Source organism: Miniopterus natalensis, chromosome 1 (assembly GCF_054644295.1).
Source record: "Miniopterus natalensis isolate mMinNat1 chromosome 1, mMinNat1.hap1, whole genome shotgun sequence".
NCBI lineage: Eukaryota > Metazoa > Chordata > Mammalia > Chiroptera > Miniopteridae > Miniopterus > Miniopterus natalensis.
This window is the reverse complement of record NC_142081.1, coordinates 67,244,134-67,266,983: the sequence shown is the minus strand read 5'-3', so window position 1 is coordinate 67,266,983 and position 22,850 is coordinate 67,244,134. Positions and strand designations below refer to the sequence as shown.

At 37.9% G+C, this 22,850-nt stretch overlaps 2 protein-coding genes across 8 annotated transcripts in view; both read left to right on the top strand.

Annotated features, from left to right (window-relative positions):
• Positions 1–2,648, top strand: part of CHD8 (chromodomain helicase DNA binding protein 8) — a 58,797-nt gene extending 56,149 nt beyond the window's left edge. For all 7 annotated transcript variants that reach the window (XM_087822745.1, XM_087822750.1, XM_087822753.1 and 4 more), the window contains one exon: positions 1,667–2,648. In XM_087822745.1, coding sequence (XP_087678871.1) covers positions 1,667–2,236 — 570 coding nt within the window. In that variant the 3' untranslated portion in view covers positions 2,237–2,648. The remainder of the gene's footprint in view (positions 1–1,666) is intronic.
• Positions 2,649–3,768: 1,120 nt separating this feature from the next.
• Positions 3,769–22,850, top strand: part of SUPT16H (SPT16 homolog, facilitates chromatin remodeling subunit) — a 39,768-nt gene continuing 20,686 nt past the window's right edge. The window contains exons 1-7 of the mRNA XM_016199607.2: positions 3,769–3,908; positions 16,585–16,677; positions 17,685–17,855; positions 18,547–18,699; positions 19,219–19,365; positions 19,773–19,924; positions 20,633–20,805. Coding sequence (XP_016055093.1) covers positions 3,843–3,908; positions 16,585–16,677; positions 17,685–17,855; positions 18,547–18,699; positions 19,219–19,365; positions 19,773–19,924; positions 20,633–20,805 — 955 coding nt within the window. The 5' untranslated portion in view covers positions 3,769–3,842. The remainder of the gene's footprint in view (positions 3,909–16,584; positions 16,678–17,684; positions 17,856–18,546; positions 18,700–19,218; positions 19,366–19,772; positions 19,925–20,632; positions 20,806–22,850) is intronic.

Below are 22,850 nucleotides of genomic sequence, written 5' to 3'. Positions count from 1 at the left end.
GAGGCCTACTAAGGAAAACAGTCATGGGGTTTGGGTTGAGAATCACTAATAATATGCCAATAATGGAAAAAGGACAGGAATTCATGTTTTATAGTTTATTGTAACAGTTTTGGTCAGGTTATTTTTTTTCAGGTATATATGTTTTATCATGGCTATAGATCTGGTAGATTAATATCCCATAATCCTTTCTACCAACATATAACTGCAAAAGTTTCTCTTGGCTATGTTTTACTTACTTTGGGCAATAGTTGTATTTTTCAAACATATATAAATCATAGTTTGGTTTGCTAAGCAGTCATTTATAATGGAATGGATTAGCACTTTTATATACTCATTTTATCTAATCATTACTCATTTGATCTTTTATATACATCTTTTTACATGATTTCTCTTTTAACAAAATTGGTTTCCAAATGAACAGTATCTTTTGTACTCAACAAATTCTGAAAACATTATTTTGCACGTAATACATATTTATTTGAGATATGAATTTATGAGGCTTATTTTATATTGGTGAAAGTGGTTTCATATATTGTTTCATGTAAGTATTTTATATTTCATTATAAAATATGGAATGTTTTAATTTTCCCTCTTAGTCTCCATGGGACCAAATGGGTAATAAGCAGAACGGTTGATATGGGAGGCTGATGGCTAGAAGGCTGGTATCTTCTCTGTCTTGAATTTATCATTATAGAGCAGCCTGTAAAAAAGACTTTTCCTCCTTTACTCCTAAAAATAGTATTACCTATTTTTACCTCAAGTACTTTTGCTCATTCTTTATAGTCAGTTGATAACTCTAAGAAAGAAAGGATCATAGGAAATCACAGAAAATCATGACTAGTACAGAATTCTTAATATAGAATTGATTGGCGTGTCTAGCACTACATACTTTATTACTGGGACGTACAGTTTAGGTGCTATAATATTTTAAAGTCTTTACAAATAGAGTTTTGAGATGTTTGTTTTTGTAAGATAGAAAGGTATATTCTCATGTCAGATGCTAGGCTTAGACTGAGCAATGTCCAGAGACACAGGTACCAAGCATCTGAATTTAATGCCCGTTTACCCAGTATTACTCGTATGTCTAACAAAGCAGAGGCACTAAAGTACTAATTTCCAGCATCAGTGAACTTAACCAATATTTGTAGTCAGAACATCTAGAAGAAGCAACTTAAAATTCAGCATATACATACTTTTTTATCATTGTCAAAAACTTTTTAAATTTGGTGAGGAGCTAACCACAATCTTTTTGGTGTTCTAGACATCCAAAAGTGTAATACAACCTCTCTTCTGTTTACCCACTCTAATTCAATAATGAAGGAAAGTATTGTAAATATCAATACAGAGGCACTTCACATGGTAAGATCATGTGAACAACCTGCTGTCAGTCAAGTATACTGTGCAAGTACTGATTCATTCATTGTCTTACTCAGGCACCTCATTAACAAAGGTAAGCATTTGTGAAATAGTTGGCCAGAGTAAAAAGCACAGTGTAGCAAAAAAAAGCAGAACTCTGGTTCACATAAGTACTGTTGATCTTAGCATCAGAATGCTTCAACCAGCTACTTCCAGCATTTGCTCCTAGGACTCTATTTACTTGTTTCATTTTTTTTCTTTCATTCTTTTACTATCTTTACATTCTTTACTATCTGTTCCTTCCTCCCAGGGTCACCATGCTGAAACTGTGTTCAACCGGGTTTTGCCAGGGCCTATTGCACCAGACAACAGTAAGAAGCGAGCCCGTAGGATGCGACCAGACCTTTCTAAGATGATGGCCCTGATGCAGGGTGGAGGCACTGGCTCCCTATCTCTGCACAATACCTTCCAGCACAGCAGTAGTGGCCTGCATTCTGTGTCATCTCTGGGTCATAGCAGTGCCACTTCTGCATCTTTGCCTTTTATGCCGTTTGTGATGGGTGGTGCAGCATCATCCCCTCATGTAGACTCCAGCACCATGCTTCATCACCACCACCACCCCCACCCCCACCCCCACCATCATCACCATCACCATCCAAGCCTGAGAGCCACTGGTTACCCTTCTTCACCAGCCACTACCACCTCTGGTACTGCCTTGAGGTTGCCACCACTGCAACCTGAGGAAGATGAGGACGATGAGGATGAAGATGACGAGGATGATTTATCTCAGGGCTATGATAGCTCAGAAAGGGACTTCTCACTCATTGATGATCCTATGATGCCAGCCAACTCAGACTCCAGCGACGATGCGGATGACTGAAGCCTCAGCTTGGTCCCCATTGCTTGGGTGGCTGCTGTATTTTCATTTACTCTGGCCCTTGGACTATGGAAAAGTGGGAGGGGCAGGGGAGATGTGGGGAAACCCAAGACTCCCACTCCAGGAGGTGAAAAGGAAAGAAAACTTGTACCTGATTGCTTCCAAATTTGAGCGGATTGGGTGGGCAGGGGAACTCCTTAAATAATACATGACCACTTCCTCTTTTCTGGGGAAGGAAAGGAGACTAGAGCAGCTGAGGCGCTCACCCCTCCCTAGACACCTCCATTAACCACAGACTATGTAGCGCTGGCCCAGCCTCTGGCAGAGCCGTTTCTGGCCGAACTGTGGATACAGTGGGAGGGTCAGGAACTGTTACCTTCCTTCCCTTGGCATTAATAAATTTAAGTTAATCCTTTCCCACTCTTCCCTTGTTCTACATCTGCTCAAATCCAATATAAATATTTTAAGAATTGCTGTTCATGATGGGTAATTTCAGCACCAGTTTCCAAAAGTTCATCACTGTTCATGCAAAGTTAACTTGGATAGGGCGAAGTCATTTGTACTCCATTAAAGGATACATGTAAGTGTAGGCTGTCCAGTTTGCTAAAGGCAAGGGATTTAAGCCAGATAGTAGGCAAAATGTTCCAGATTCAAACTCCCAAGTTCTGAGAAGAGATGAGAAGGAAGAATTCGGCAATAACCACAAACATTTTGTTTCAAATTAACTGAATAATCGTGCTTTAGGGTAGCCTTAAATTGTATCACTTTGTGTCAAGGAGACTGGCAAGAGGATGTCACCATTTGGGCCCCATGTACGGGGTTGAATCTTCTCAAGCCCTTCGTTTCTTATAACCCTTCCCCTACCGTTCCAGCGCTCAGATGAAACCTGGGCATTTTATTTCCCTTCCTAAGGCGAAGTCCTTCCCCCATAACTTGGGTAGTAGTTTTATTGGGAGGATGGGCTCCCTCTCCCTAGTTTGAGCTCTCCCTGTCTACGCGGAGCCCCTGACGCAGGATTATTCTCGCCCTGGAGCAGCAGAGGCTTTTGCTTCCCAACCATTTCTAGGAGGGAAACGTGCCAAGTTACGCTGTAGTCTCCCCACTCCCACCCCACGCCAGATCCCGCTCTTTCTGCTTCCCCTTCCTTTGCCAATGGGTGGGGCCGTTGCACCCGCGCGCGGCAGCTTGTGAAGGGCGGGCCCTGCAGGTCAGGCCTCCCGCCCCCTTCGTATTTCCCAGCCTCTGCTGTCTCGGCAAGAACTCGGAGCTGCTGGAAACTACGGTCCTGCAGAGAGTAAGGGCGGAGGCAGAGCGTCACGTGATGACGTCGACTCGCGTGCGGTTGTTACTAAGTTAACAAGAAAACCCCGCGAAAATCTAGACCACATTTTGATTTCCCCACGCTTCCTTCTAGCCACTAACCTCCCGAGGGAGGATTTTAAAAAAAAAGCAAAACCCTGAGCTTTCGGGACCCGGAAGCGGAAAGGGCATATTTGAGGTCGATACTTCCGGGTCATTGGGAGAGTGCGGGATTCCGGGCCGAGAGCGGGTGGTGGAACCGGGACCTCGCGTGATTCTCGGGACCCGAGGAGGAGCGGCGTCTGTGGCTATGGCTGTGACTCTGGATAAAGATGCTTATTACCGGCGAGTGAAGAGACTGTACAGCAATTGGCGGGTGAGACAGATCCCGTAATTTTCCCTAGGGAGCCCCTCTCGTACATCCCATAATAACCCCATTTCTCGGCGCCCTTTTTTTCCTTTCCGTCGAGAATTCCCGGTTTCAGTGTCGCGCCCCTTTCGTTGCTCCAGGATCATTCACCGCAGGAGGTCTCGAGCGCCTCCCCTTACAGGGAATCCCCCCCGCTATCACCCTGCGCTGCGGCCACCACCATCTTCTCCGCGTGCCGGCCCCGGTCATGCATAACAGCCACCTCTCGTAGTCCCTTCCCGCCCTAGAAGAGGCATGCATCATCATTCCCTCCCACTCGGTGATCCCGTCTTGCTGCCCCCTCCTGCACTGTTCACACACACCCACGCACTCGCTCTGTCCTTCCAGAACCCGAGTATTCTGCCTAGGTCCCGCCAGAATTACAACCATCTTCGTAAAGGATGGACGGAGGGTCTAGCACGATGTGAATCGGACTCTTCGCGTTTATTCTTTGCGGGGCTTTTGCTAGAGTTAAATACTGTTCACGCGCAACCACCTTATGTTCTAGGCCCTGCCGTGGGTAACAGAAAACGCTGAAAACCTGCAAGCATTAGTAATACAAAAAACGATGTGATGCATGAAACCTGATTAGTTTTCCTTCTTGGTAGAGTCTCGGGGGCACGTGTACAGAAAAAAAGCTGTTGCAATTCCCAGTCTTTTAAAGATTGGGCAATTTTGTTGCTTGAAAAACGTGCACTGTTAAAATTTATTCTTATGATAGTAATTTGTCAGTTCAAACATTTGGTTACATCCTGTGGTGCAACCTGAACTGTCTAGCTTAAGTCTGGCCTCTGAACTCTCTTATCCAGGGAAGATAAGCTAATAAAGACTTTTTAAAACCTGAAAAACGTCCTGACAAAAAATGTTCAATTCTGATTTCAGCATTGTAAGTTACCTTTCAAATTGATCCTCTACCAAAAACCACGCTCTTAAAATTGGTCATTTCCCTGTCATTCACATTAAAGGTTCCTGTGCATGTTTCTTTTGAGGATAAATGCATTAGATAATTGAAAATAAAGTGGAGTCTCAGTTGCATTTTATGAAAAGCAAAAGTAAGGACTCTACATGCTAGACAAGTCCTGAACATAAATTTTATTTTTAAAAATTTTTATCAGTTTTTAACAAATGTTTTTACAGCTTCTCTCACTGTCACATTTTAAAATTTGAACATGATGCATGTCAGAAAAACTCTAAAAGCCCCCAAATTTATAAAAGGTTAATATGTGCTAATGTGCTGGTAATAATCAGAAGCCATCTCTTCCACCCATAGACCCCAAAATTATACACATTTGATGTGGAGGTTGTTTCTATTCTCGGTGATTCAGTTTATCAAATTATCCTCTCTAAACCATCATAAAAGCTCAGATTAATTTAGAGATCATCATTCCCCTACGTGATAATTAAATATAGAGCATGAAACTAGAAAAAACTTGGGGCCTGAAGACAAATTGGCAAACTTAATCTCAAATGACAGTATTTAAATTCATGAAAATACATTTATTGCCCCCCTCTTTTAGTTTCTAAAAAATATTTAAAATTTATGTTTGCCCTCCTATTTAACTTAATGACATCATTTGAAGGGGGAATGTTAGATGTTGATAAGACCCTGGCGTTATAAAGTTGAGCCAAGTCATAAAAATTACTGATTAGCAAAATTTGTGACTAATTATTATAAAAATCTTATTTGAATGGACTTTCTTTTTTATAATTTTTAATAACTATGCCCAGAACCCACCTGTAGACTTTATTTCTGTATGCACAGTCTTTCCAGTAGAGTGCTTTCATTCTGATCTGCTTACGCATAGATCGTGGTTTTCTGGAGTAATTTCTGGTTGCTTATCCTCTTAGCTGTGCAGAAAAATAGTGAAATATATAGGTGCATGCTATACTTGTTTTTCTTTTACACTTTTTCCTTTAATAAGAAAACTGGCATTGAAATAAGAGAAGAACTTGAAGTTAACTATGTAACTCCCAAGTCTTGTGTTGTCAACTCCCATCTTCAAATCTAGTCTGTTATGACAAAAAATAACTAAAAAATTAGTTTGGGCTCCACATCTACTTTTTAGTCTTAGATACCTTTAAGCTTAAGTCTTTCAGAACTGTGTGGTTGCACAGGCTAACACAAAATGGATCAAACTCTACAACTACATAGAATTGGAGAAAACCAGAACGGTACTACCCCCCATCCCTTTTTAAAAAACAAGAGTGGCAGCTAATGTGGCTCCTGATCTCACTTATCTGCAAGTTGAGTTTGGTTTAGGTACATATTGTGGGGCTACTGCAAATAAGATATATTATTTCTTACAGTTTTCATAACATGTCCTAAAAACAATTGCAGTATCACACTTTTAATTGTTTGAGTAGAAAATTTTAAAACATTAAACATCATGCCTGAGAAAATAGGCTCAGCCAAAAATCAAACAGGAGACCTCCATAGTGACTAGAACTTACTGTTTTATGACTCTTGGATGTTTGACTCTGGTCCAGTCCTGCCTCTTGTTTTTAAATTAGAACTGCTATGAGCAGAAAGGGTTTGTGGCCCCTTTGTATTTCTGCATTAGGAAACTGCAGGTGGTAGTGGTGGGTCATGAGAGGGGCTGTGGGCTTCTCCTCGGTCCTCTTAATACTTACTGGGTCTTTATTTGAGACTTACCAGCTTTTTCATGATTGTGATTATTTTTAACCCAAGTAATGGGAATAGTACTGCATGGGGTACAAGGAAGGGGGTTCCCACCATTCTGGGGTCTTAGCTGCTTTGAGAGCTGAGGAATACAATATCCAGGCACAACTATAACTCATTTGAGACCCACCTATTAAGACATCCTGCTATGAGTGAACCTTTACTTCAGTTATCTGCCTTTTATCCCGAAAGAATTCTGTAAAATGTCAGAATAACAGCTGTTTTCAAAAGGAATGCTGATCCAATGCATTCATTCATGTGGCTCTGCCTGTCAGGATCGAGGTAGTGGGTGGCTCCAACCCTAAAAAGAAAATTTGTGCCCTTGGAGAAAACTAAACTATTATGTCAGTGCTTCTCCTGAGTGCCACTCTTTGGCTCTTTGCTGATTTTTGTCATGGACAAATTTTTTGCTCTGGATTGCTCTCCAAGACTAGTCGGTTATCTTCTGTGGCTTAAGAAATATAGGCAATTCCCATACTACTTTCAGGAAGATAATGTTCATCTCAGTTCTTTATGGTTTCTTTCTCTCTGGAGGGAGATAGGGAAAGGTTTAAATGATGCTTTGGTCTTTTGAGTAAGAGGAATAAAAAAGGAAGTAAATGCCTGGACAGATTGGGATTCGTTTATTTTTGCTTACTCAACTTTTATAGACTATTCTGGTTATCTACTTTTTATGTTTGGTTTTTTTTATCCATATTACCAAGTACAGTTAGTGCCTGGCATGTTATAGGCATCCAGTGAATGACGTTGATGATTTCTGAGCTTTCATGCCTCCCTTTCTTGGTTTAAAAAGATTTTTACCCAGACTGCCATATACTTAGGGTAACCGTTGATCCTGCCTTTCCTGAAACTGTTTACCTTTTGTTCCTGTGTAATTATTAATGGTGCACCCTTTTATTTTCAAATTGTCTGGTTTGGATGGTAAATTATGTGGGTATTCTAGCTATAACCAGAAACTTCAAAAATGTTTCCTCTTTTAATGCAGCACCCAGTTGGTTCAAAGGAAGGTAGTTACTCCTGTGCTCTGCAGTATTTCCCCAACTTTTATCATTCAGATACTACCTTTACAATTTTTGCTGATTCTTTACCACCTATATTGTTTACCTTGCACCTTAAAACTTTTAATTGCCCTGGCCGGTTTTGCTCAATGGTTAGAGCTTTGGCCCTCAGACTGAAGGGTCCCGGGTTTGATTCCAGCCAAGGGCACATACCTCAGTTGCAGGCTCAATCAAAGGCCCCTGTGGGAGGCAACCAATTGATGTGTCTCTCTCACATCGATCTCTCTCTCTCTCTTTTTCTCCCTCTCTCTCCCTCCCTATCCCCTTCTCCCCTCCCCCCCCCTCTGAAAAGCAATGGAAAAAATATCCTCAGGTGAGGATTAAAAAATAAAAAAAAATAAAAATTACTTTAATCAAGTAATACATACCTAGGGGTTTTTAAAAAATATATTCTATTGATTTCAGAGAGAGAAATAGAAACATCAGTGATGAGAGTCATTGATCAGCTGCCTCCTGCACACCCCCTCCTGGGGATTGAGCCTGAAACCTGGGCATGTGCCCTGACCAGGAATTAAACCTTGATCTCCTAGATCATAGATCGGTGCTCAACTGCTGAGCTACCTACCCTGGCCCGGCTACATACATAGGTTTTAAAAAACCAGATCTAACAGCCTTAAAAAAAGTCACCTGCCCCAGAAGCAACCACTTTTAGTTCTTCTCTTATATATTTTGAAATAATATCTATATACTGCTAGTTAGTGATTTATCAATTTTTGATGTTAACAGTTTTGGTAAATTAGAGTTTAAATTTGACTTCTTTATGCTATCACACTTATTTTAACTTCCCTACCTCCTGTTACTTTTAAAATTTCTTCTTGATACATTGTTACGAAAGATTTCAAACATATAGAAAGGTGAAAGAATTTTACAGTGAATACTACCCACCACATAGATTATACAGTTAACATTTTATTACACTTGCTTTATCAGACATTCACCCTTCTTGATAAGTTTCCCCCCCACAATTTTTAGTAAAATCAGTAGTCAGTTTACATTGTTGATGCTTATGTAAATAGTTTCGCTGCTGGGTGAAGTAACAGGACAGTTACCTTTCCTTTTCCTCTGTGGTTTTTATTTTTCCTGGCATTAATGATTGCCTCAGTTTGTCTCCCTTTTCAAATGTCCTTAGTCCTCATTTTTTCCTGTAGGTCTGTCATAATCTCATTAATCTTTTATTCTAAAATTCTCTTCTGATATTTTATTGACTTTGTGTTTGTTTTTTAAACACAACCATCACTACCTCTCCCACCCTTCCAACCTTACATTATACTGTTCTATTTGTATAGGTTGCTCTCCAGGCCTGTTAAACGTTGGGACTTTCTAATGTTGAGTCACCTATATCCTATAGCCCATGTCTTGATTTTTTGTGTTTTTTTAGAGCATTTTCTCTAAGAGATTCTTAAGAAAAGATATAGCAAATATGTATTTCTTGAGCCCTTGTATCTTTAAAAGTTTTGTCTCTACTTTTTGTTAATAATACAGTTCAGTGGGTATAAAATTTGAGGTTGAAAATCACTCAGAATTCTGTTCAGGATTGAAGCTATTGTCTGTCAGTCTTCAAGCTTACAGTGTTACTTTTGAGAAGGCTGATGTGATTCTATTTTCTGTTCCACCATATGTGGCCTGTTCTCTGAAATATTTAGAATCATCTCTTTATTCCTTATATTTTGAAATTTTACTACATTGAGCTGGGAAGTGGGGGGCCCTTTTAGTCTTGGCTTATATCCTATAGTGCTAGAATCTTTCTTAGATGATTTTCTCCTCTCCATTTCTGGAGTGATCTCTTTTTTTATTTGTTATCTTTCAATTTTATTTTCTATCCCTTTGTTTTTGACTTTCAGATACTGTTTTTTAACTTTATTCTCCAACTCTTTATTGAAATTTTAAAAATTTCAACTGCTTTTAATTTCTAAGCGTTCTTTCTTATCCTTTTCTTGTTTCATGGATATACTTTGTTTATTTCTCTTATGGGATTGTTTATTTAATTTTTAGTTTCTGTCCTCTGCCTTGTCTGTTTCCTCTGGGTTTATTAGCTTTCTCTCTTACCTGTTGGAGACTTCACAAAAATCAAAATGAGGTGTGGCTATACTCATGCATATAAAGAAAAAGGCAGTAAGAAACTGGTTGGAAGCTCTGCATGAACAGGGCCTCTCAACTAGTAAAGTTTACTCTAGAGTGAATAGGCTGGCTCGTTCTGTGGAGGACACCCAAATGTCAGTATTGAAGTGTTTTCTCTGAATTCAATGAAAATGCACAGAAAAATCCTCTAATTCTTTTCTTTGGGGCATGCTCCTAATTGTCATTCAAAATACAGACTTTTATTTAATTTCCCAACATTTAGCGCTTGCCTTCTGCTGGGCCTATTTGAGTCTAGCTAGAGCCCTTCTGAGTTCATTTCTTCAGAGAAAAAAGCAAGTCTTGTCCTGGAGAGATTAGGAGTTGTCTCAGGGTTCCCAAGAACTGGAGGGGTCCATCTCTTAAGATGCCTGACGAGACCTCCTGTTTTAAGCTCTGAACTCATCCAATATACCATATACCTCATCCCCCTTCCTTGATACTTGGTGCCTCCATAATTCTAATCCCACTGGGGCTCTAAGAGATATGCATACTTACCATCCCTACCTTCCCAGTGAAACTACTTGTAGAACACTGAGGGTGTTGCTCCTCCAGCTCTGCTTAGCCGCTCACCACTGTCCTTTTCCTCTTACAGGCTATTGAACTCTCAACCTACACATTCAGAAAAGTTACTTCACTATAAGTGGAAAATTGCATCACTTTCCAAAAATAAAACATAGCTGTCAAAAAATAAAGATAATGTAAGCACAACTTCATCATTAAATTGTAGCAGGTGCTAAGGATTACCATCAAACATATATTCTTGATGTAATCAAGTGTGTTAAAAGAGAATTGAAAAGTATGTAACTTTTTTGCTCTGTGAATATTTAAAGCCACATTTGGAATCACATAAAATCATCTGTGTGGGATGTACACTTTCAGAAAGTCTGTTCTGTGTATATTCTGTACTGATTATGTAATAAACAACTAACCTTTAACATCAGTAACAGTAGTGGTATGATACACAGTAAATTTTTAACAAATGGTCATTTCAGTCTTTAATAATAATGGTAAACACAGGTAGTTACTATGAGATAAGTACTATTCTAAGCACTTTTTACAGTTAGCACTTTGGACACACTCATGATCAAGGAGACAAACAGAGATGTTAGTGGTGGGGTCAAGGATTCAAACCCAGGCAGTCTGGCTTCAGAGGAAGCCCTTATCTGACCTGATAGACATTACTTTCTCTAAATACAGAACATCTTGATACCTATGGCTTGCAGTTGCTGAAAGAAATTTCTGGTAAATTTAAGAAGTCACCAATACTGACACCTTACCTGAAAAGTTTGTCGAATGACCTTGTCTCCTTATAGGTAAAAATCAGAAACCTTCCAAAGGAATTAATTTTTATCTTTAGGACCTTAATGAACATATTTCCTTGTCTGATTTGTTAACTGAAAGTTAGCAATGGTAGAAAAAGTATAACTTTACCTGCTATTCTATAAGAATTATAGCCAGCCTGGCTGGCATGACTCAGTGGTTGAGTGTCTGTCTACCTATGAACCAGGAGGTGGCAGTTTGATTCCTGTGGCACATCCCGGGTTGCCGGCGCAATCCCCAGTGGGGGGTATATGCTGGAGGCAGCAGGTCAATGACTCTCGCTCATCATTGATGTTTCTGTCTCTCCCTCTCCCTTCCTCTCTCTGAAATCAATAAAAACATATTTTTTAAAAAGAATTATATCCTAAAAACAAATAGTCATTTTAAATTTAATATGTGCATTTTAATTAGACTTCCAGCACCTTTTTTTCCCCAGCCTAAATCATTAGTGTGAAGATTGCCTATATATTTTTGAGGCATGATTTGAGGTTTTGAATCTAATGATACATAACTACACCTGAAGCATATTGTGAGGATTACAGATAATAAATGCAAGAAGGCACATATAGAAAGTGGCTGCTCAGTAAATGCTGTTATTCCCATCTGAAACACCTGTTTCAGTCAGACTTTGGTGTCAGATGGACCAAACAGACTGGAAGGTGGCAGAATTTGGAGACAAAGGATTTGGTGGATGTTGAGAAGCTATGTGTACCAGGGGTCAGTCACTGCTGCCCAGGTAATTCATCTAGAGAGGGAAGCACAGGGGCTGCAAGTCCAGATTTGACAAGGGCTCCAGTCTGAGTTCTGAAAACCAGCCTAAGCAGAAGAAATCAGATAGGAATCTGGGCCTCTTAAGCAGCACAGAGTTGAGCCCCGTCCTCAAATGCTGGCATTTGGAGCTGGCTCCAAGGCTGGTCCTAAGGCAAGGGGGCTGCTATGCTATCTAGCCTTGGTGCTTTTTTTTTTTTTAAACTAGCTCCCTCCACTCCAGTATTTCAAAACAAATTCCAGACATTACTTAATCATAATATTTTAGTATTATATATAGTTTATCATGTAAGTTTTACAAGCAGATTATTTTTAATCTCCCACAGTTTCAGACACTTTCTCAGTGTAATCTGTATAAGGTATTTATACTCCTCATAAGGTTTGCAAATAAAAAATACTATTCCCGATTTTGCTGTCAAAATATTTGGTTTTATTGTAATCTTTTTCATTGACATTTTAAGAAAACAATTTATCCAGATTCATTATCTTTAGATATCTTAGGTTCTGGTGGTGTTATATTTCTCCTGGGGTTAGAGCCCCTCAGTTTTTATAAAGATTCAACCAACAGTATTTTATGAAATGGTCAGAGCAACTGGTTCCAAGAGAAATTAGAATTTATCGTCTTATCTTCTTAATCAGCAGTGGAAAACTAGGCATTTTACATGAATTGAAAACCTTGAGATTTGTTGGGTTTGTTTTCTCTATTTGAAAAAAAGCTGAATAGGCCTAGCCGGTTTTCTCAGTGGTTAGAGCGTCGGCCTGCAGACTGAAGAGTCCTGGGTTCGATTCCAACCAAGGCCATGTATCTCAGTTGCAGGCTCAATCTCCGGTCCTGGTCAGGGCATGTGCAGGAGGCAACCAATGAATGTGTCTCTCTCACATTGATGTTTCTCTCTCTCTCCCTTCCACTCTCTGAAAAGCAATGGAAAAAATATCCTCGGGTGAAGATTTTTTTTAAAAAAAAGCTAAATATGTGGGTCTTTTTCTCTCCCTATTTTTAATTGTATTAAGCTCTCTTTGGATGATTTTCCCATATTATTACTGATTAAGTCACATGATCGTACTCTGTATACTTTTAAAAATGAATTACTGTGTATTTTGAATTTTTGTACATGTAGTTACCTTTTTCTTTGTTGAAAAATTTTGACTCGACCAAGATTTCAAGTATCAAAAAATACTAAAAGGAACTTTTTGGTTAGTTTCAGTGGTGTTTTCTTATATCTAGAACACATGAGCATTAAATATAGGAGGAGTACCTGTTACTAATTTTGGGAGGTTATCAAGATAGCAGTAATATTATTGACACAAAGTCCATGTTTATTAAAGAATTGGAGTGTGCGTAGCAAAAATTTGGGGAGGAGAGAATGATGCCAAAGTTAATGTTGATAAAAATATGTCATAGGAATCATAATAGCTCAGTGATTCTCAAACTCTTTGATATCAGGACCCTTTATATTCTTAAATTATTCAGGACCCCAAAGAGCCTTTCTTCACATAGGTTGTATCAAATATGTAGAGAAAGTCTGACTTCATATATACCTGCAACTAAAAAAGGGGGGATATTTTAATACCTGTTCAGATAACTACTGATATTCTTTGTTACTACACCAAAACTCAAGAAGTGGTAATCTCTTAAAAGTTAGTTGTAATGTGGAATTTGAAACCACAGCAGTGAGTTTTTTATACTCAAGTTATTGATCTGTTTTGCACCTTGGATCCTTTATGCATGGATGACTTTGTAGCATCATGCAGTGCTTATTTGGAAAGTATTGGTTCCCTCAGTTGTACAGATCTAAATGTTACACGTTTCATTATATAGTATAGAAGAACCATGCTTGTTAATATCACTACTGATCTCATCAGAAAAGTCTTAAGTAGGGAAGCTGTCAAGTTCACAGTGGAGGGTACAAAATTTTAATATTTGCTTGAAAACTCAGCTTTTATCATTGATAGACACATGTCATTTATTTTCCTTGAAGTAACAGGCTCGCTTCATTCACTTTCAAGAAAATGTATGCCAGATACTCAAGTCTGTTTAAATGACTAACTCAGCTTGTTACTCATGTAATTGTATGAGTGCTCTTCCTTGAGACAACTGTCATACTTCAGTGTGCATAGAGAAGTCCTTTGTGTGTACTTCCCCTGTCTTTATACAGAATATTTTTTTAAAAAAACATATACTCAAGGGTTGGAATTTCATAATATTAATCATTTTTACTGCATCAAAGACATACATTCTTTAGTGAAACTGGCTTCATTTTTTTCTTTCCATGAGCATGTTTTAGTGAAAAATTAGTTTGATGCCACTACTTTGATTCATGCAAAGGAACTAGCAGTTTTAACTACCATTGCTTTTGTATCATCAGTGAGAAATAATGTTAAAACTTTACCAACCTGGCCCGGCCGGGCGTGGCTCAGCGGTTGAGTGTCGACCTAGGATCCAGGTGATCAGGGTTCGATTCCTGGTCAGGGCACATGCCCAGGTTGCGGGCTCACAACCGATCAATGATTCTCTCATCATTGATGTTTCTATCCCTCTCTCTCCCTCTCTCTCTCTGAAATCAATAAAGATATATTTTAAAAATTTTAAAAAATTAATTAAAAAAAAAAAACTTTACCAACCTGAAGAAAAACATTTTCTCACTGAAAATCATTGGGTGAATGCATGCAGTTTCTATGTGGTAACTTCTTTGGGCTGTGTGTTTTGTTGTAGTAGAGAAATTCAACAGAACCCTCAGTTGCTATCATATTTGGATTCTTGGCAACTAGAATCCTTAAAATGTGGAGAAGGGTCTTATGTAGATGTTTTTCTTGACTTTATAGGGGAAGTTAGAGATTTGACCTTATAGTCCACAACTAATTACCAATCCTTCGGTCTTACAGTGCTGTCCAAAAGTTGTTAATGGTTAGGGGACTCACATTTAAACTCCGGTTTCAGAGCTTACTTAAAAACTGCAGTAACCAAAACAATGTGGTACTAGCATAAGAATAGATATGTAGGTTGATGGAATAGAATTGAATCCAGAAATAAACCTTCACATTTATATCATTTGATTTTTGACAGTGGTACCAAGACAGTTCAACTTACAGTGCTATAACAACTGCATATCCACATGCAACAGAATGAAGTTAAGCCCCTTTCTCACACCATACACAAAATTAATTCAAAATGAATCATAGATCTGAATATAAGCTAAAACTATAAAACTGTTATAGGAGAAAGTACAGGTGAATCTTTTAAGTCCTTAGTTTAGGTAAAGCCTTCTTAGATGTGACATCAAAAGCACAAAATGTCCTGGCTGAGTGGCTCAGTTGGCTGGAGTATTGTCTTGCACACCAAAAGGTTGTGGGTTTGATTCCTGGTCAGGCTTCAGTCCCCAGATGGGAGGCAACTGATGAATGTTTCTCTCCCTCTCTTCCTTCCTCTCTTTAAAACATATCCTTGGATGAAGATTAAAAATTTTTTTTTAAGCACAAGAAAATAATTTGGATTTCTTCAAAATTAAATACTTTTATGCTTCAAAGGGCAGCATTAAGAAAGTAAAAAGAACCCACTGGGAGGAAAACTTGCAAATCATCTGATAAGACACATCTCTAAAATACAAAAAGAGCTCTTGCAATTTAATAATAAAGTAATAACCCACTTACAGAATGAGCAAAGGATCTGAATAGGCACCGCTTCAGAAAAGATATACAAATGGTCAGTAATCACATGAAAAGGTGCCCAACTCATTAGCCATCAGAGAAATACAAGTCAAAACTACAGTGAGATACTTCACACCTATAGAATGACTCTGATAAAAAAAGACAACAATGTTGGTCAGCATGTGAAGAAATTGGAAATCTTATACATTGCTGTTGGGAATGTAAAATGGTGTAGTCACTTTGGAAAACAGTCTGGTGGTTCCTTAAAAAGTTAAACAGAGTTACCATAAGACCCAGCTATTCCTCACCTAGGCATATACTCAGAAATAGCTCCACACAAAAACTTACATGAATGTTCATAGCAGCATTATTTATAATTGCCAAAAAAAATTGGAAATAACCCAGATGTGTAGCAATAGATGAATGGATACAGTGTGGTATATACATAACAACAGAAGTACTGAAACTTGTTACAACATGGATGAACCTTGAGAGCAAGTTAAGTAAAAGAAGCCAGACCCAAAGACCACATGTTTTATTACTCCATTTATATGAGATGTCCAGAATAGACGAAACCATAGAAACAAATTAGATTCGTTGTTGCCTATGGCTAGAGAGAGATGGATAATGATTGCTAATGGGTTTGTTTTGGGGAGATGAAAATGTTCTAGATTGTGGTGACGGTTGCATAGAATAAATGGCTGTGAGGTTGTCAAGTAAATAGGTATCTTAAACTTGGACTTTTAGGTAAAAATGATATACTTCTTAAATAAATACTGGGCCTGGCCAGGCATGGCTCAGCGGTTGAGCGTTGACCTAGGATCCTAGGCGATCGGGCTTCGATTCCTGGTCAGGGCACATGCCCAGGTTGTGGGCTCAATCAGTGACTCTCTCATCATTGATGTTTCTATCTCTCTCTCCCTCTCCTTTCCTCTCTCTGAAATCAATAAAGATATATTTAATAAATAAATAAATAAATAAATACTGAATTCGCTGTTCCTATTTTGCTAGTGTAAAAAGAAAATAACCAAATTACCTATTCTTTACTTTTCAGAAAGGAGAAGATGAGTATGCCAACGTCGATGCCATTGTTGTATCTGTGGGTGTTGATGAAGAAATTGTTTATGCCAAGTCAACTGCCTTACAGGTGAGGGGTTATATCAGTTCTTAGACCTGGAAGTCATTGAATCATCTGCACTGTTCAATATAACAATCACTAGCCACATTAAAATTTTAATTCCTCAGTCCTAAGTCTCAAGTACTCTCTGTTGGTTACCATATTAGAGCAGATACAGAATATTTTCATCTTCACAAAAAGTTCAGTAGACAGCACTGATTTAGAAAATAAGGAAAAAGAAGTATATAAATTGGGATGGATTTAACTGTGTATATCAAAAAAATCTAAACAGCGGGTTACACAAAGTATTTCTTTTTCTCTTAGATAGTCTTCAAGGACCCAGTTTTTTTTCCATGTGTCTAGTCTCCCATTCGTAGAGTTTAGCCTCTGTGCTCATGGTACAAAAATTGCTAAACCTCCAGTCATTACATTTGCATTCCAAGGAAAAAGAATGGAGAAGGAGAAGAAAATGAGAGAGACCTTCTTCCCTTTTTAAGAAGACTTGCCTGAAGTCCCACAGAATACTTCTACTTATAATTTATTGGCCAAAATGTAATCTGTTGGCCATACTTAGTTGCAAGAAAGCATGGGAAATAAGTCTTCATGCTGAGCAGTGTGCCCAGCTTAAAATCCAGTCTTTTTGAGAGAGAAATGAGTAATTGGTACTCAACTAGCAATCTTTTGGGGAGGCAGAATGCACAGTTCCCTAGGGCACTATTCTGTCTTGAGTTATGCACTTCTGTCCTAAACAATAAGATAGTTTCTATAAACACAAGTTATTTAAAAGATTTGGTGGTCTTTGTTATGGAATACTTCAAGCATATAAAATTAGGTAAAATAATATTGAATTCCGGTTTACCCATTATTTAGTTTCAGTAAATTGTCAACTCCTGGCCAATCTCATTTCATTTGTCCACATCCAGGCCCCCCTACCCCTAATTATTTTGGAGTTAATTCCACATAATCTTACAAGTATTTCTATGTAAATACATTTTTTTATCTGTAAATGCCATTGTCATTATTGTCTTTTCCCATAGACATGGCTCTTTGGTTACGAACTAACTGATACTATCATGGTCTTCTGTGATGACAAAATCATTTTTATGGCCAGCAAGAAAAAAGTGGAGTTCTTGAAACAGATTGCCAACACTAAGGGCAATGAGAATGCTAATGGAGCCCCTGCCATTACACTGTTGATACGAGAAAAGGTGAGAACTAATAAAGAATGTGTCATAAATGTGAAAGAATGTTTAAAAGTGATGAACAGAAATGCCTTCTAGGAATTTAAAAGAATATGAGGGGAAGATTGGAACTGGTAGTTGTAATTACAGAGTTTTGTCATATCTTCATTGTTAGGAGGAAAAATATTGAATAACCCTATTGGTTCTGCAACAAAAGAAATGGGCTATGAAACTCTGGTGACCACTAACTTTATCTGTCCATTCTCGAGGATACTTTCAACAAGTTTGTTTTCATCTGAGTACCTTAATTGGAACAAAAAACTTCAAGTGTCCTTAAGGAAATTTAGATATACCTCAGTTCCAGTTTTTAGTAAATTTTGTTGTTGTTGTTGTTGTTTTTGTCATACTGCTCACCCAACAAAGATTTTTTTCTCAGAATATTGTTCACTTATGAGTTTGAGTTTCTTAGCTATTCCTGGAAAAAGGATATTGTCAACTTACATGGCACTTCACTTAAGCATATAAAAATGTCCCAAGAAATTTTGTGTTAACTTTTGGTTTGCTACTGTCTGCCCTAAAGAAGTAGGTAGGGCATGGGGATAGAATTTATTCTTTCCAGGGTTTAGAATATTGGTCTCTGCCTGTTTTTTACTAGTAGAATATAGATGTCTAATTTTAAAACCAATTGACAAACCCCTCTGTCCTGTGATACTGGTAGAATGAAAGTAATAAGAGCAGCTTTGACAAAATGATTGAAGCCATTAAAGAAAGCAAGAATGGCAAGAAGATTGGAGTATTCAGCAAAGACAAATTCCCTGGAGAGTTCATGAAGAGCTGGAATGACTGCCTCAACAAAGAAGGCTTTGACAAAGTAAGAATACTCCTGAAAACAAGCAAATTGAGAGTTAAGGCAAAAGTGTGACGAACTTCCATAACAGATAGTGCAGAGAATATGGGAAAACTGTACATTTATTTACATTTCTATTTTTCATTCCCTTTGAGCAGTAAGCCATTTTACTTTAAACTCAGGAGTGGGGCATTCAGGAGATAGTTCAGCTACTTAGAAACGTCTCTTGTCCAGAAAAATTTTGTTTTATCCCTGATCTCCTATTTTTCTTCAGCCTTTACAGAAACCTCTACAGAGGGGCATTTACATGTAAAATGGAACATTAGTTTAATGCCCCTTAAAATATACACAATGACCTAGTGGTAAAGAGCTATTTCAGATGTTTATTCAATCCAAGAAAAGAATATTTAGATATTCTGTAAACTACTGATGAATTGTTTGCTAAATAACCTAATATCACTTACAATATTCACATTGGGAGAGATGCATTTATTTAGCAATTCTATATCTGCATGTTAGAAACTCTTACCCCTTTGACTGCAGATAGATATCAGTGCAGTTGTGGCCTATACCATTGCTGTAAAGGAGGACGGGGAGCTCAACCTAATGAAGAAAGCAGCCAGCATCACCTCTGAGGTCTTCAACAAATTCTTCAAAGAAAGAGTCATGGAAATAGTTGATGCAGATGAGGTAAATGGAGAGAAGAAAGTCTTTTTACTATTTTAATGAAGCAGAAATAAGTCCCTACCATGTAGTGTTATGGTATGTGTTTAGCTGCCTTTGATAATTAAGTTGGTGGTGTCTCATTGTGCCAGCTCTCTTTCAGAACAACTAAGCCTCCACTATAGTTTCTTGAGTTTACCGGTATTTTACTTGAGAATTTCTTGAATAGCTGTGAATTCCACATATTATTCTCTAAGTTTGCTTCGAATGTATACCAGTATATCATCTGGTGCATAAATCATTTCATAAGACTTTTATAGCACCCTAAGTGATATCAGGATATATGTTGTCTTCCATTGATAACATCCAAAATTGCAGCACCCCTTTTTGCCACCATTTAGTAAGTATTGTTTCACTTCTGGGTACACTTACAGAAAGTTCGACACAGCAAACTGGCTGAGTCTGTGGAAAAGGCCATTGAAGAGAAAAAATACCTAGCTGGGGCAGACCCCTCTACTGTGGAGATGTGTTATCCTCCTATCATTCAGAGTGGTGGCAACTATAATCTCAAGTTCAGTGTGGTGAGGTAAGTGTGAGGACTTCAAAATAAAACAATAGCCAGAGCATTTCAACCTTTAACCTATTTTTCCTTTGACTCATTCCAGAATTCAGAAAGTAGGAGGAGACAGAATAACTGTTAATCTGCCTTCTATATTATCTTCTTGTCTTAGTCCATGCATATTTCTATTTTATTTCACAGTTACTCATTTCTTACTTGAGCATTTGAATATAAGCATTTTTTCCAAATGACTAAAAATGTCTGGCAAAAAATGCAAAACATACCCCTCCAAAACATAAAAATCTTATTAGGTATTCTATAATGTAATTTGCATTTTAGTTTTTAAAAATACTATAAAGAATGCTTTTTTTGCCTGGTCAAGTCTTAAGGGACTAACTCAGTGAATATTGGAGTTCATAGTGGACTGGTGGATAAGTGACTTCTCACCACTGCACTATTAGAATATAATGAATAAAATTTAGTATATCCTTTGCGTAATTAGGATACAACTCCACTTTTCAGTGAATTTTTATCCTAAAATTTTGTTCACTAATTTTACTCCAGAGCCTTTATAAACTGGTTTATTTAAAAAAAAAAAAAAGTTTAGGTCCTTGTTCTGATTAGCTTTGAGATGTAGCAGGGAAAGTTAGTGAGTACGGATGTTGTGTGTCAGTGATACTAAGGACTTTCCTAGTTTGGGTAATCAATGAAATGCTTTCTTCCTTTGGTCCCTAGTGACAAGAATCACATGCATTTTGGGGCCATCACTTGTGCCATGGGTATTCGTTTCAAATCTTACTGCTCCAACCTTGTTCGCACTTTGATGGTTGACCCTTCTCAGGAAGTTCAAGAAAATTACAACTTTTTGCTCCAGCTTCAAGAGGAGCTGCTAAAGGAATTAAGACATGGTGAGGCGCCTTATAAAAGAACGTTTGGAAATCATGTAACAGAAGTGTTATTAATGTTTATGTGACTTTATATCCCTGAGGTGCTCAAACTAAAAATAGATTTTACTAACTTCTAATTATCGTAGCATTTAGTTCTTGAATCTGCTTTTCTTTTAGGTGTGAGTGCTTATTGTGGTTTTTACATCGATGTTTACAAAAACCTTTCTGACTGGTTAGACCTCTGTGTTCAAATCTTCATAAACTAATGTGGCCTTGCCCAGCCGGTTTGCCTCAGTGGTTAGAGCATCGGACTGCAGACTAAAGGATTCTGGTTCAGTTCCAGCCAAGGGCACTTACCTCGGTTGCAGGCTCGATTCCTAGCCCTGGTTGGGGCCCGTGCAGGAGGCCACCAGTTGATGTGTCTCTTTCACATTGATGTTTCTCTCTCTCTCTCTCTCTCTCATCTCTGTCTTCTACTCTCTCTGAAACGCAGTGGAAAAAGTATCCTTAGGTGAGGATTAAAAAAAAAGCATGGTCTTACTACTCTTCTTTAGAATTTTAGAAAGTTCTTTTTTTTTAAATTTAGTTATAATTGATATACAAAATTAGTTTTAGGTGTACAACCTAAATATTGTGAAATGTTCACCACAACAAGTCTAGTAAACGTTTGTCACCATACAGATAGATTTTTTCCTTGTGATGAATGAGAACTTTGAAGATTTATTCTATTAGCAACTTTCAAATATACAATACAGTATTATTAACTATAGTTGCCATATGTTATTACATCTCTGTGACTTTATTTTATAACTGGAAGTTTGTACCTTTTGGCTCTCTTCACCCATTTTACCCACTTCCCACCCCCTACCTATGTCAGCCACCAATCTGTTCTCTCTATAAGCTTGGTTGGTTGGTTGGTTGGTTGGTTGGTTGGTTGGTTGATTTGTTAGATTCCACATATAAGTGAGATTATACAGTATATGTCTCTCTGTATAACTTATTTCACTGAGGATAATGCGCTATGGTCCCTCCATGTTGTTGCAGATGGCAAGATTTCATTCTTCTTGTATCCCTTAATAATATTCTGGGGTGTGTGTGTACCCTTGAATAACACAGGGTTTAGGGGCACTGACTTCCCTCAAAGTCGAAAATCCACCTGTAACTTTGGACTCCTGAAAAGTTTACTAATAGCCTACTGTTGACCGGAAAACCTTACCAATAACAAACACATGTTTTGTATATTATATGTATTATATACGATATCCTTACAATAAAGTAAAGCTAGAGAAAAGAAAATGCTATGAAGAAATCATAAGGAAAATATATTTGCAGTATTTATTGAAAATCCACATGTAAGTGGACCCATGCAGTTCAAACTGATGTTACTCAAAGAGCAACTGTACCACATTTTCTTTATCTATCTGTTGATGGACACTTAGGTTGTTTCTATATCTTGACTATTTTTGCACCTAAGGGCGCATAAATCTTTTCAATTTACTGTTTTTGTGGGGGGTTTGGATAAATACCCAGAAGTGGAATTGCTGGGTCATATAGGAGTTCTATTTTCAATTTTTTGTGGAACCTCCATACTGTTTTCCATAGTGGCTGCACCAATTTATAATCCTACAACAGTGCACAAGGGTTTCCTTTTCTCTACATCCTTGCCAACACTTGTTATTTTTTATCTTTTTGTTAATAGCCATTCTAACAGGTATGAAGTAATACCTCATTGTAGTTTTGATTTGCATTTCTCTGATGATTAGTGAGGTTGAGCATCTTCTTATGTACCTGTTGGCCATCTTTACGTTTTCTTTGGGAAAATGTCTGTTCAGATTTTCTGCCCGTTTTAATCATATCGTTTGTTATATTACTGTTGAGTTGTATGAGTTCTTTGTATATTTTGGATATTAATCCTTGACAGGTATATGATTTGCAAATATTCTCTCCCATTCAGTTGGTTGCCTTTTCATTTTGTTAATGGTTTCCTTTTCTGTGCTTTTTAATTTGATGTAGTCCCACTTGTTGATTTCTGCTTTTGTTGCCTTTGCTTTTTGTTCAAATCCAAA